At 49.0% G+C, this 12,247-nt stretch overlaps 1 protein-coding gene across 1 annotated transcript in view; it reads right to left on the bottom strand.

Moving 5' to 3' along the window:
• Nucleotides 1-1,045: 1,045 nt before the first annotated feature.
• Nucleotides 1,046-12,247, bottom strand: part of LOC148473222 (pseudouridylate synthase RPUSD2-like) — an 80,899-nt gene continuing 69,697 nt past the window's right edge. The window contains exon 3 of the mRNA XM_088459929.1: nt 1,046-1,649. Within this exon, the coding sequence (XP_088316055.1) occupies nt 1,200-1,649 (450 nt within the window). The 3' untranslated portion in view covers nt 1,046-1,199. The remainder of the gene's footprint in view (nt 1,650-12,247) is intronic.

A 12,247-nucleotide genomic window follows, 5' to 3' on the forward strand; every position in this document is an offset into this window, starting at 1 on the left:
GGGACAGAGAAGGTAGAAATCTCTTGTAGAAGGCCGCAGGAAACCCATCTGGGCTGGGAGCTGAAGAGGATTTCATTGACTTCACAACTCTTTTGAGTTCTTCAGCTGTGACGGCTTAATTCAAAGCAGATAATTGCGACAGAGATAGATGGGGTAATTTACAAGAGGAGAGATATTTGCGGGTGGCAGCTAAAAAGGAAAAAGGGGAGAGCTCGCAATTCTGAAGGATGTAAAGCGAGGAATAAAAATCTTTAAAGCTGTCGGCTATGGATTTCAGATCATAGTGCATATTACCAGCTGGGTCTTTCATATTTAGAATTCTATTTTTAGTTAGTTTAGCTTGAAGTTTATGTGCTAGAATGGCATCAGCTTTATCTCCACGCTCATACCCCCAGTGTGTTTTAACCCCTGTGCCATCAATGCATATCCAAGCTTAAATTCACAGTTTCAGCAAAATATTACACACGAAATAAACAAACAGCATTTATTGTGTCAAACGGCAATAACTGTTAAAAATGAATTATTTACAAATGTTCAACTTTAAAACCTACTGTACAAAAATGTAACTTTTTCAATATATTTCCCCAACAGGAATGACAAGTGCCAGAGAAAGGAAGTTTGTGACGGGGTTCATCGAAATGTTCCATGGCCACGAGTGTTTGTGGTAAGTCAAAAGTCAACACTACCGCAACAAAATCAAGCGCAATGCGGTAATCCAGGAGCTAATTTCATTTAGCAAGACCTTTCATCCTGATGATGATGTCACAGTGGTGTGGGTCAAAAACAAAATACAAAATCTGCGCACTGTATACGTGAAGGAGAAAAGGAAGCAGGAAGAGTCCCGCACATATGGAGCAGGGGCAGCTGACACCTATTTAAGTACATTGTGGTACTTTGACCTGCTGAAATTCCTGCAGCGACATTCACAGGTCCTAATGGTTCAGCACCTGGAGTAAAAAGCAGGCCCTAATGGTTCAGCACCTGGAGTGGAAAACCCATTGGGAGTGTTTCCTCCGGTTGGTCTGGGTCGTCCAGCACTGCTGTGTCTGATGTCCTCTGGGTAGAACTCTTTTTCTGTAGGAAATTATGGAAGACACAGCAGGCCAAAACAACTGAATCGATTTTGTCCATGTATAAATTAATAGTGTATGGAACACCTGGAACCGGTTGCATAGAATCCTGAATGTGTTCTCCACTATTCAGCGAGCCCTGGATAGTCTGTAATTAAAAATGCGCTTCTCTTTTGTTAGCTCTCGTTGCGCATACGGCTTCAGCAAATGCTCAATTAGAGCAAACGCCTCATTAGCCACAAAAACATAGTTTAGGCCGTGCTTAATTTCCGTTGCAGATGGTAAATTCAGCCGGTTGGAGCGAAGTCTCTCATACAAGAGTGTTTGCTTAAAAGAATCCCCATCCAAAGCATGGCCATTTTTGCCCACATCCACAAAAATAAATTCATAATTGGCGTTAACCACTGCCATGAGCACTATGCTGTTAAATCCTTTATAATTATAATAAAAGGACCCGCTGTGGGCAGGTGGGGTAATCCGGTCATGTATGCAGTCTATTGCTCCACTGCAGTTTGGGAAGTTCCATCTCCGTTCGAATTGCTCAGCAATGGTCTGCCACTCCTCCACCGTTGTTGGGAACTAGAATTAAACATTTTGAAAATTAAGCCTTTGAAAAACATGTTCATTATACAATTATGGCCCGTATTCTATTTGAGCCAAGCCGCGTTAACTTAATGCGGCCCGGACTTAACTCCGACTTCACCTGTTTTCCAGTATCGCGCGCGTGCCCGCGTATCCCCGTATTCAATTTGAAAGTAGGCAAAAAAAACGGGAATTTTCGGGAAATAATCCTAGGACCCCCATAAAGATGTCCAGACATGGGGGATCACTATGGGTACCCCCGTTTTTGGCTGCAAAAGAAAGTCGGGTTTTTAAATAGCTGCGGCAGGTGGGTTTTTTTCCCGACTTTGAAAAAGTGATGCAGAAGAGCATTTAGTTTAATTTTTTCATTTTTAAAAATGGTCCCATAAGATTTGGGGTACATGAAAATGGGTACAAGCATATTTTTAAGTCCCAAAACGCATTTTTTTTAAATCTGCAAAAATGCACCTGCCACGGCTGTTTGAAACCCCGACTTCCTTCATAAGTTAAAAAGGGGGTACCCATAGTGATCTCCCATGTCTACACATCTTTAGGGGGGTCCCTAGAATATTTTCTGAAAATTCCCGTTTTGTTTAACCTGTAAAAAAAAAAGTAGTAAAAATTTACAAAAAAAATGACATAAAATCCCCCCCAACAGCCAAACCAGCCCCAGGCTTGCCAGCCAGTGGTGGTTTCTAAAAATATGGGGAACAAAAAGTGTACGGTTCCACCGTATTTTAGAAACCAACCCAAGGCTGCAGGGACCAGTTCTGGTTTTAAATATAGGGGTAAAAAAAAAACGTGGGGATCCCCCTATATTTAAGACCAGCACCAGACCCACGTGGGCGAGTCACACCATGTGGGAACTGTCAGTTGCTGGAGCCAATCAGCGGTCGCTGTACAGTCAGTGCGGCCACTGATTGGCTCTTGGGACTGCCAGCTCCGTGCATGTTCCGGCAGCTGGCATTCGGGAGCTATGAGTATGTGTGGCAACACACATACTGATAGCTAGTGCGTGGATCAGATATACTCATTTTTTTTTTGTTTTGCCAAGTCCCGGGGATGCTGCGTAGACCAGTGCCAGGATATAGGTGAGTATGAATTCTTCTTTGCAGTGCCATGTTTTCAGATATTCTACTGGAGAAGAGGATAGATTCATCTGGTATAGGTTAGTATGTGTGAATGGGTAGGTGTGTGTAATAAAGTTCTACTAATCACGGTGTGTCTGTTTTGTCTTTTTTTAACTACTTATTTTACAGTGAAGTTACAGGTGCTGCATGTCTGCTGACATTTGTTGTTCCACAAGTGCAAAATGGCAGGCATGCTTGCACTTGTAGTTCCACTGTAAAACACAATAGTTTTACATTATTTGGCCCCCCCATTACCTCCATACCCACCAAGCCAGGGGTATGGGGAAGAGCCCCGGGCTTCAGCGTAAGCCTGTAGTGCTCGGGAGAGGGGGACCCTTCTTTGGGGGGTCCACGACTCCCCTGAGATCACCGGCTTGCGCTGACCGATTTGGGGTGCTAATGCTTTGGACCTGGAGCCCCGGTGATTGGGTCTCCAGGCTGTGGCATTACACCCCGGTCGGTTGGGTCTGGTGCTGGTCTTAAATATAGGGGGATCCCCGCGTTTTTTTTTACCCCTATATTTAAAACCAGAACTGGTCCCTGCAGCCTTGGGTTGGTTTCTAAAATACGGTGGAACCCTACACTTTTTGTTCCCCATATTTTTAGAAACCACCACTGGCTGGCAAGCCTGGGGCTGGTTTGGCTTTTGGGGGGGGACCGTATGTCATTTTTTTTGTAAATTTTTACTACTTTTTTTTTTTTACAGGTTCAACAAAAAAGGAATTTTCGGGAAATATTCTAGGGACCCCCCTAAAGATGTGTAGACATGGGGGATCACTATGGATACCCCCATTTTTAACTACTGAAGGAAGTCGGGGTTTCTAGTAGCTGCGGCAGGTGCATAAATGCAGCTTTGAATAAGGTGATGCAGAAGAGCATTTAGAATTTTTTTAGGGCAAAACAACTATGGCCATCAAATTTGGGGTACTTGAAAATGGGGTTCAGCATATTTTAAAGTTGCTAAAGTGACTTAAAAAAATCATGAAAAACCCACCTGCCGCAAACACCTGCAATCAAAAAAACACTTTGGGCATACTTGGGGACCCCCCAGAGTCAAGTTCGCTATTTTTTAAGATTATACCCCAACTTTTTTTTTTTCACCCCTTTTTCAAAGTAAATTTTTGGGGTGTCCTTAATTTTTTTTTTCTTGACACAGATTACCTTTGGGGGACTGTCTGAAGGCTGCATGGGGGATCCCGAAACATTGCACCCAAAAACCCCAATTCTGCACTTTTTAACGCCTGCCATTCATAGGCAATACTTTACCGCCTATTACATTGCATTGACTTAATGCCTAGGCGGAAAGTCTTTCAAATTGAATACGGGGCTATGACCCTCATTCAGAGGCGGTTGGAGGATGCAAGCGGTCGCTCAGAAACTGGGCGGCCGCTTGCATCCTGACCGGCCGCCTCTGTTTCGGTCGTTAGGCTTGGGTTTACACCCACAGCTCTAATGACCGCTAGGCGGAAAGTCTTTCAAATTGAATACGGGGCTATGACCCTCATTCAGAGGCGGTTGGAGGATGCAAGCGGTCGCTCAGAAACTGGGCGGCCGCTTGCATCCTGACCGGCCGCCTCTGTTTCGGTCGTTAGGCTGTGGGTTTACACCCACAGCTCTAATGACTGGTAGGCGGAAAGTCTTTCAAATTGAATACGGGGCTATGACCCTCATTCAGAGGCGGTCGGAGGATGCAAGCGGTCGCTCAGAAACTGGGCGGTCGCTTGCATCCTGACCGGCCGCCTCTGTTTCGGTCGTTAGGCTGTGGGTTTACACCCACAGCTCTAACGACCGCTAGGGTGATGGTCGTGATGGTCATAGACCATCGCGACCATCGGGGCTTACGACGAGACCCTAGGGTAGGGTCTCACTTGTCGTAAGCCCCGGAGAGCTTCTGGCTCTGTCAGAGCCGGAAGCTCTCCACTGACATCACTAGTGATGTCAGTGGGGCCTCCCCCAAACGGCAGGCGTTCCCATGGGAACGCCTCCGTTTGGGCTGCCACCCCCCGGACCGCCTTCCAAACGGGGCGAGCTGTCAATCAACATCGACAGCTCGTCCCCTTTGGAAAGAGACCCACTACGACCGGCGCTGTCGGTCGTAGCGGGTCTCACGCATGCGCACGAAGGAGCCGGCTCCCTCGTGCGCATGCGCACTGGACAAACATCGAGGCGGCCGTGCCGCCTCTGAATGAAGCCCTATATCTCTTCTCCAACAGCCTTCAACACCTAACCTGGATTTAGCAGTCAGACCGCAAATTGCCGCCCAAAGCCAGCCAGAAACACCACAACCTGCACCTAAATGCCGGAGATACCAGCATAGAAACCAGGAACAACCGGATGAACTACTGATTGAGGTCAGGCAGGCTTTAAACAAACCAAAAGTGAAGTTTTAATTTTTTTTCTAATTTTCCTACTGTATTTATACATTTACACCTTTCTTTGCTGAACCACTTTTTACGGTGCAGCATTTTGGTTTAATCTCTCAGCACCCAGCTCTCCAGCCAGCCCTGAAAAGAAACCTACTACCAACCTTCTTGCAACCTCCAAGCACTTTGCATTGACAGCCTGGAAGTCCTGGACTATCTTGCTGCCCCTTTCTGCTACATCTCCTGTGACATCCAGTCTGCACAGAAACAGAACTAGGAGTCAGCTGGACCATCCTGACCTGGGGCATGCTCATGCTGAATTTAGCTCAGCCAGTGGCAGCACTAACATCAATTTCACCATCACATTGCTACCCTGTACACCGGTGGGATACTTCTATATCAGTGGGCTATATCAGCACATAACAACCATACCCACTGCAAACAATTGAATGCTGCTAAAGAAATGGCTCCTCCAGTCCACCATATCCTGCAACTACTTAAAGGAGCAACTGACTTCTGCAGGTTATTTTGATAACCCCTCCCCTGTCTGTATATCCCTTCCCTTCCCTCATCAAGATTTTGTATTGTGCTGTCCGACTCCTCGCGGTACAGTAGCTTACTTACTAAAGTAGGTACTCCGTTCTTTTCATTTTCCTGTCTGACAGGCAGCAATGTGTCATCAGCGTTTGACCAGACTGTGACTGTGCAGCAGCTGGACCCACATGACACCACAGCATAGCACACAATATACGCGATGCTGCCATGAGGCGGGTCATGGGTCCAGTCTGGTCACTGCTCTGCTGATGGCTACAGGTGAAGACATTAGACTGAAGAGAGGAGGCGGGGCAAGCTTCAGTCCATCCATGGCAGCCACCCCATGTTGGCACCCAGGGCACATGCCCCAGTAGGCCCACCCTCGTTATGCCACAGTGTGTGTCTATATGTATATTTTTCTAGAAAATAGGTTCAGGAATGCCTGAGTGTCACAAGCGTGGAATTTAGGAGCTGTGTTCCCGGACTGGGCCTTGGATCTGTATTACTTGGCGCAGGCGCTCGCTGGAGGAGACTTGGCTTAATGAAGTTTCTCCGCATGAGAGGGTGCAGCGAACTGACAGGAGTTTGAGGAATGCGGCAGTAACGTGGTAGCTAGGAAGCTACGTGGAGCGGCTGGCTAGCCGTTGGTAGACGTTGGTAGCTGAGTGGCTACGTGGAGCAGCTAAATAGCAGAGGGTAGACGTTGGTAGCTGAGTGGCTACGTGGAGCGGCTGGATAGCCGTGGGTAGCTGAGTGGCTACGTGGAGCGGCTGGATAGCCGTGGGTAGACGTTGGTAGCTGAGTGGCTACGTGGAGCGGCTGGATAGCCGTGGGTAGACGTTGGTAGCTGAGTGGCTACGTGGAGCGGCTGGATAGCCGTGGGTAGACGTTGGTAGCTGAGTGGCTACGTGGAGCAGCTGGATAGCCGTGGGTAGACGTTGGTAGCTGAGTGGCTACGTGGAGCAGCTGGATAGCCGTGGGTAGACGTTGGTAGCTGAGTGGCTACATGGAGCGGCTGGATAGCCGTGGGTAGACGTTGGTAGGTGAGTGGCTAGGTGGAGCGGCTGGATAGCCGTGGGTAGACGTTGGTAGCTGAGTGGCTACTTGGAGCGGCTGGATAGCCGTGGGTAGACGTTGGTAGCTGAGTGGCTACGTGGAGCGGCTGGATAGCCGTGGGTAAACGTTGGTAGCTGAGTGGCTACGTGGAGCGGCTGGATAGCTGTGGGTAGACGTTGGTAGCTGAGTGGCTACGTGGAGCGGCTGGATAGCCGTGGGTAGACGTTGGTAGCTGAGTGGCTACGTGGAGCGGCTGGAGCGCAGTGGGAAGGCTTGCTTAGCTAAACTAAGAAACTAGTTGCACTGGCAACTTGTGTGAGCATTGGGGATCCTTTTATAGTGGACACTGGGAGCTGACAGGCTGAGAGAGAAGGAGAAGGCTCCTCATTGGTGGTAGTGGGGTCACATGGGCAATCCAAGATGGCCGCGCCCATGGACCGGAGGACAGCGCTTCCTGGAGGTAGTCAGCGGGGACCAGCGGTCAGCAGGATCCGGCGTGGGAGCAGCACAGCAGCGGGACCCTCCAGAGGACAACAGCGGAGACTGCCTTGGGAGAAGAGGAAGGAGCGTACAGCGCGGGAGCCGGAAGACAGCGCGGGTCAGCGCCCGCACAGGTAAGCGATGGGGTCTGATTCTGGGGTCTCCAGGCCGGCGTGTGACAGTACCCCCTTCTTCAAGAGTGGCCACCGGACACTTCCTTGGTTTATGAGGAAATTTCATATGGAACGCTTTGACCAGACGGGGTGCATGGACATCGGAGGCATTTATCCAGATTCGTTCCTCCGGACCATAATTCTTCCAGTCGATGAGGTATTGAAGACGGTTGTATCGACAATGGGAATCTAAGATTCTGTCAACTTCGAACTCCTCTCCCTGCTGTGTTTGAACACTAGAAGCTTTAGGCAGGACCTTCTGAAATCGGTTTAAGACTAGTGGTTTTAAAAGAGAAATATGGAAAGAACTTGGAATGCGAAGAAATGGAGGAAGCTTTAACTTGTAAGCCACAGGATTCAAGACTTTGATGATTGGGAATGGACCAATGAATCGCGGAGCAAATTTCATCGAGGGTACTCGGAGTCTTAGGTTTCGGGTAGAGAGCCAGACCATATACCCAGGTTGGAAATTTGGAACCGCTCGTCTTTGGCGGTCAGCAAATCTCTTGTACCGGGCTGACGTTTTAGTCAGAGAGAAACGAACCTTTTCCCAGATGTCGGAGAACCGTTGAAGGGACATTTTGGCCGCAGGCACATCTAATGTTGGAAGAAGAGGGAAATCTGGCACTCGAGGATGTTGACCAAAAACTGTAAAAAAAGGAGTTGAGCTGGTGGACGTGTGATAATGATTATTGTGGGCAAATTCGGCCCAAGGAAGAAGTTCAATCCAGTCATCTTGGGAGGAGGAGACAAAAGAGCGCAGGAACTGTTCCAGGTCTTGATTGACCCTTTCGGTCTGACCGTTGGTCTGGGGATGATAAGCGGTAGAAAATTTGAGTTTTACCTGAAGGGCTGAGCAGAGTGACCTCCAGAACTTCGCTACGAACTGTACTCCCCTGTCGGAGATGATCTCTTGAGGAAGGCCGTGGAGCTAGAAGATCTCTTTTATAAAGCTCTGGGCGAGTAGAGGTGCAGACGGAAGCCCAGTAAGTGGTACGAAATGAGCCATTTTAGAAAAATGATCCACGATAACCCAAATTGTGTTGTGGCCCCGAGATGGAGGAAGATCAGAGATGAAATCCATAGATAGGTGAGTCCATGGCTTAGATGGAATTGCAAGAGGTTGGAGTTGACAGTGTGGAACCCACCGAGGTATCTTGTGTTGGGCACATTTGATGCATGAAGACACATAAGACCTGACGTCCTTTTTCATCGAAGACCACCAATAGGACCGCTGGATAAATTCTAGGGTTTTATCCATACCCAAGTGACCAGAGAACCGGGAAGCATGAGCCCAATGCAGTAACCTCTTGCGGAGTTCCGGAGCGATGAAAGTCTTCCCAACCGGGGGTATAGAAGATAATTGGGTAGAGGCGAAGAAAGCTGAATTCAAGATTGGTTGGGGCTGTTCCATGGGTAGATCAGGGTCGCTCGTCATGGAACGGGAGAGTGCGTCGGCTTTGAGGTTTTGTGAACCGGGGCGATAGGAGACTTTGAAGTTAAATCTGGAGAAAAACATTGCCCACCGGGCTTGACGAGGGTTCAAGCAATTTGCAGATTTAAGATAAAGGAGGTTCTTATGGTCAGTAAAAATGGTAATGGGGTAATGAGCTCCTTCTAGAAGATATCGCCATTCTTCGAGGGCTAGTTTCATGGCGAGTAACTCTTGATCTCCAATGGTGTAGTTCTTTTCTGCAGGCAAAAACTTCCGGGAAAAGAAACCACAGGGATGAAGTTTTCCATCTTTAAATCGCTGGGAGAGCACTGCACCGACACCTTCAGAGGATGCGTCCACCTCCAGGATAAAGGGCCGGGTGGAGTCTGGTTGCTTTAAGATGGGAGCGGAGATGAAGGCTTGCTTAAGAAGTTGAAATGCAGAGGTAGCTTCGACGGGCCATATAGTTGGATCTGCTCCCTTGCGGGTGAGGGCTGTAATCGGAGCTACCAGAGTCGAGAAACCTTTTACAAACTTGCAATAATAGTTGGCAAATCCTAGGAATCTTTGTATGGATTTTAAGGAAGAAGGAAGAGACCAATCGAGAATGGCTTGTAGTTTTGACGAATCCATTTGAAGGCCTGTTCCGGAGATGATGTATCCCAGGAATGGTACACTTGAGACCTCAAACAGACACTTCTCTAATTTGCAAAACAGTTGATTGGACCGCAACCTCAGAAGGACTTGTTTGACCTGGTCTCGATGAGTTTGGAGGTCTTGAGAAAAAATCAAAATGTCGTCTAAGTAAACGACCACACATTTGTACAAGAGGTCCCGGAAGATTTCATTGACGAAAAACTGGAAGATGGCCGGAGCATTACAGAGGCCGAAGGGCATAACGAGATACTCGTAGTGTCCATCCCTGGTGTTGAAGGCCGTTTTCCATTCATCGCCTGGACGGATACGAATTAAATTATAGGCTTCTCTTAGGTCGAGTTTGGAAAAAACTGTGGCTCCCTTGACTCTATCAAATAACTCTGTAATGAGAGGAAGAGGGTAGCGATTCTTAATAGTTATTTAATTAAGACCCCGGTAGTCAATACACGGGCGCAAGCCACCATCTTTCTTTTTTACGAAGAAAAATCCAGCCCCTGCTGGAGACGTGGAAGGTCGAATGAAGCCTTTAAGTTTTCCGTAATGTACTCCGACATGGCCTGAGTCTCAGGGAGAGATAGAGGGTAGGTTCGGCCTCTAGGAGGATTCTTCCCGGGAATCAGATCTATGGGACAGTCCCAATCACAATTGGGAAGTTAACAGGTCTGCGCTCTGTTTGCTAAAGACGTCCTGAAACCCATTGTAGGCTTTGGGCAGGTCTGTAGAATCCCGTACAACGGAAGATCTGATAGGTATTACCCGCTGAAGGCAGCCTTTGAAGCAATTGGAACCCCAGGAGGTTATTTGCATGGTGGTCCAATCGATTTGTGGTGAATGTCTCTGTAGCCAGGGTAATCCGAGGACTAAAGAATGAGAGGCTTTGGGAATCACTAGGAAGGATAGTTGTTCGGAATGGAGCACCCCAATGGTAAGTTTAAGTGGTGTTGTACGATGGGTGATGGTTCCACTAGAAATGCGACTACCATCGATGGCGGTTAAAGTGATGACTCGAGGCAACGCTTCCATGGGGATTTGATGCTTCTGGACAAAGTCAGTAGTGACAAAGTTCTCTGCCGCTCCGGAATCCAGGAGAGCTAATACAGCTTTGGAACCTCGAGGACACTTTAAATGAGCCTGGATGGTGGAATCAGACTTCCTTTGTGATTCAATGGCAACTCCTAACTTAACCTCTCTTTCATAAGTTAGGAGGAGGCGTTTCCCGGATGAATGGGACAAGTTTTAACTAAATGTTGAGGAGATCCGCAGTACATACAGAGGTTCTGCCTCTGCCTTTTCTGCCGCTCCTCAGCCGATAAATGAGAGCGGTTGACCTGCATGGGTTCTTCACCCAGAGGAGGAGAGGGTAAGCGGGAAACTGGACGTGGCCTTCCACGATCAAATCTGCCTCTTTCCAAGGCGCGCTCCCTGTGACAGAGATCCACCTTGTTGCAGAGAGAGATTAACCCATCCAAACTGGTTGGAAGGTCACGGGAAGCTAGGTCGTCTTTGAGCCTTTCAGAAAGGCCACTCCAGAAGGCAGCGATGAGGGCATCCTCGTTCCAACTGAGTTCTGAAGCCAGAGTCTGGAACTGGACTACGTATTGGCCGACGGCCCTGCTGCCCTGACGGAGGCGTAGAATATCAGCTGATGCGGAAGTGGTTCTTCCGGGTTCATCAAAGATTTTGCGAAATGTAGCAACAACTTCAGGGTAGTTGGAGAGCAGGGGATCCGACTTCTCCCAAAGGGGCGAGACCCAATCGAGTGCTTGGCCAGAGAGTAGAGAGATGATATATGCCACCCTGGTTCTGGCCGTCGGAAAGTTGGCGGATTGTAGCTCGAATTGGATTTCGCATTGGTTTAAAAAACCCCTGCATAATTTGGGGTTGCCATCGAACTTGCTCGAAGGGGAGAGCTGAAGACGAGCAGGAGGTAGAACCGGAGGAGCAGGTGACACCACAGGAGGAGAGGCGGCTTGGGAGCCAGCGGGAGCGGGATGAGCCAGTAAGGACTGAATGTTGTCCAGGCGTGACAACATATCTTGGATAAATTGGATCAGCTGAGCCTGAGAGGTCTCCTGTCTTTCCAAATGGGATAGTACATCCTGCGAGGCTTCTACCCCAGATCCTTGACCACATGCCGATTCCATCTGGCCAGTGCAAACTGTCACAAGCGTGGAATTTAGGAGCTGTGTTCCCGGACTGGGCCTTGGATCTGTATTACTTGGCGCAGGCGCTCGCTGGAGGAGACTTGGCTTAATGAAGTTTCTCCGCATGAGAGGGTGCAGCGAACTGACAGGAGTTTGAGGAATGCGGCAGTAACGTGGTATCTAGGAAGCTACGTGGACCGGCTGGATAGCCGTGGGTAGACGTTGGTAGCTGAGTGGCTACGTGGAGCGGCTGAATAGCCGAGGGTAGACGTTGGTAGCTGAGTGGCTACGTGGAGCGGCTGGATAGCCGTGGGTAGACGTTGGTAGCTGAGTGGCTACGTGGAGCGGCTGGATAGCCGTGGGTAGACGTTGGTAGCTGAGTGGCTACGTGGGGCGGCTGGATAGCCGTGGGTAGACGTTGGTAGCTGAGTGGCTACGTGGGGCGGCTGGATAGCCGTGGGTAGACGTTGGTAGCTGAGTGGCTACGTGGGGCGGCTGGATAGCCGTGGGTAGACGTTGGTAGCTGAGTGGCTACGTGGAGCGGCTGGATAGCCGTGGGTAGACGTTGGTAGCTGAGTGGCTACGTGGAGCGGCTGGATAGCCGTGGGTAGACGTTGGTAGCT

Source organism: Taudactylus pleione, unplaced genomic scaffold (assembly GCF_031769625.1).
Source record: "Taudactylus pleione unplaced genomic scaffold, aTauple2 ptg000953l, whole genome shotgun sequence".
NCBI lineage: Eukaryota > Metazoa > Chordata > Amphibia > Anura > Myobatrachidae > Taudactylus > Taudactylus pleione.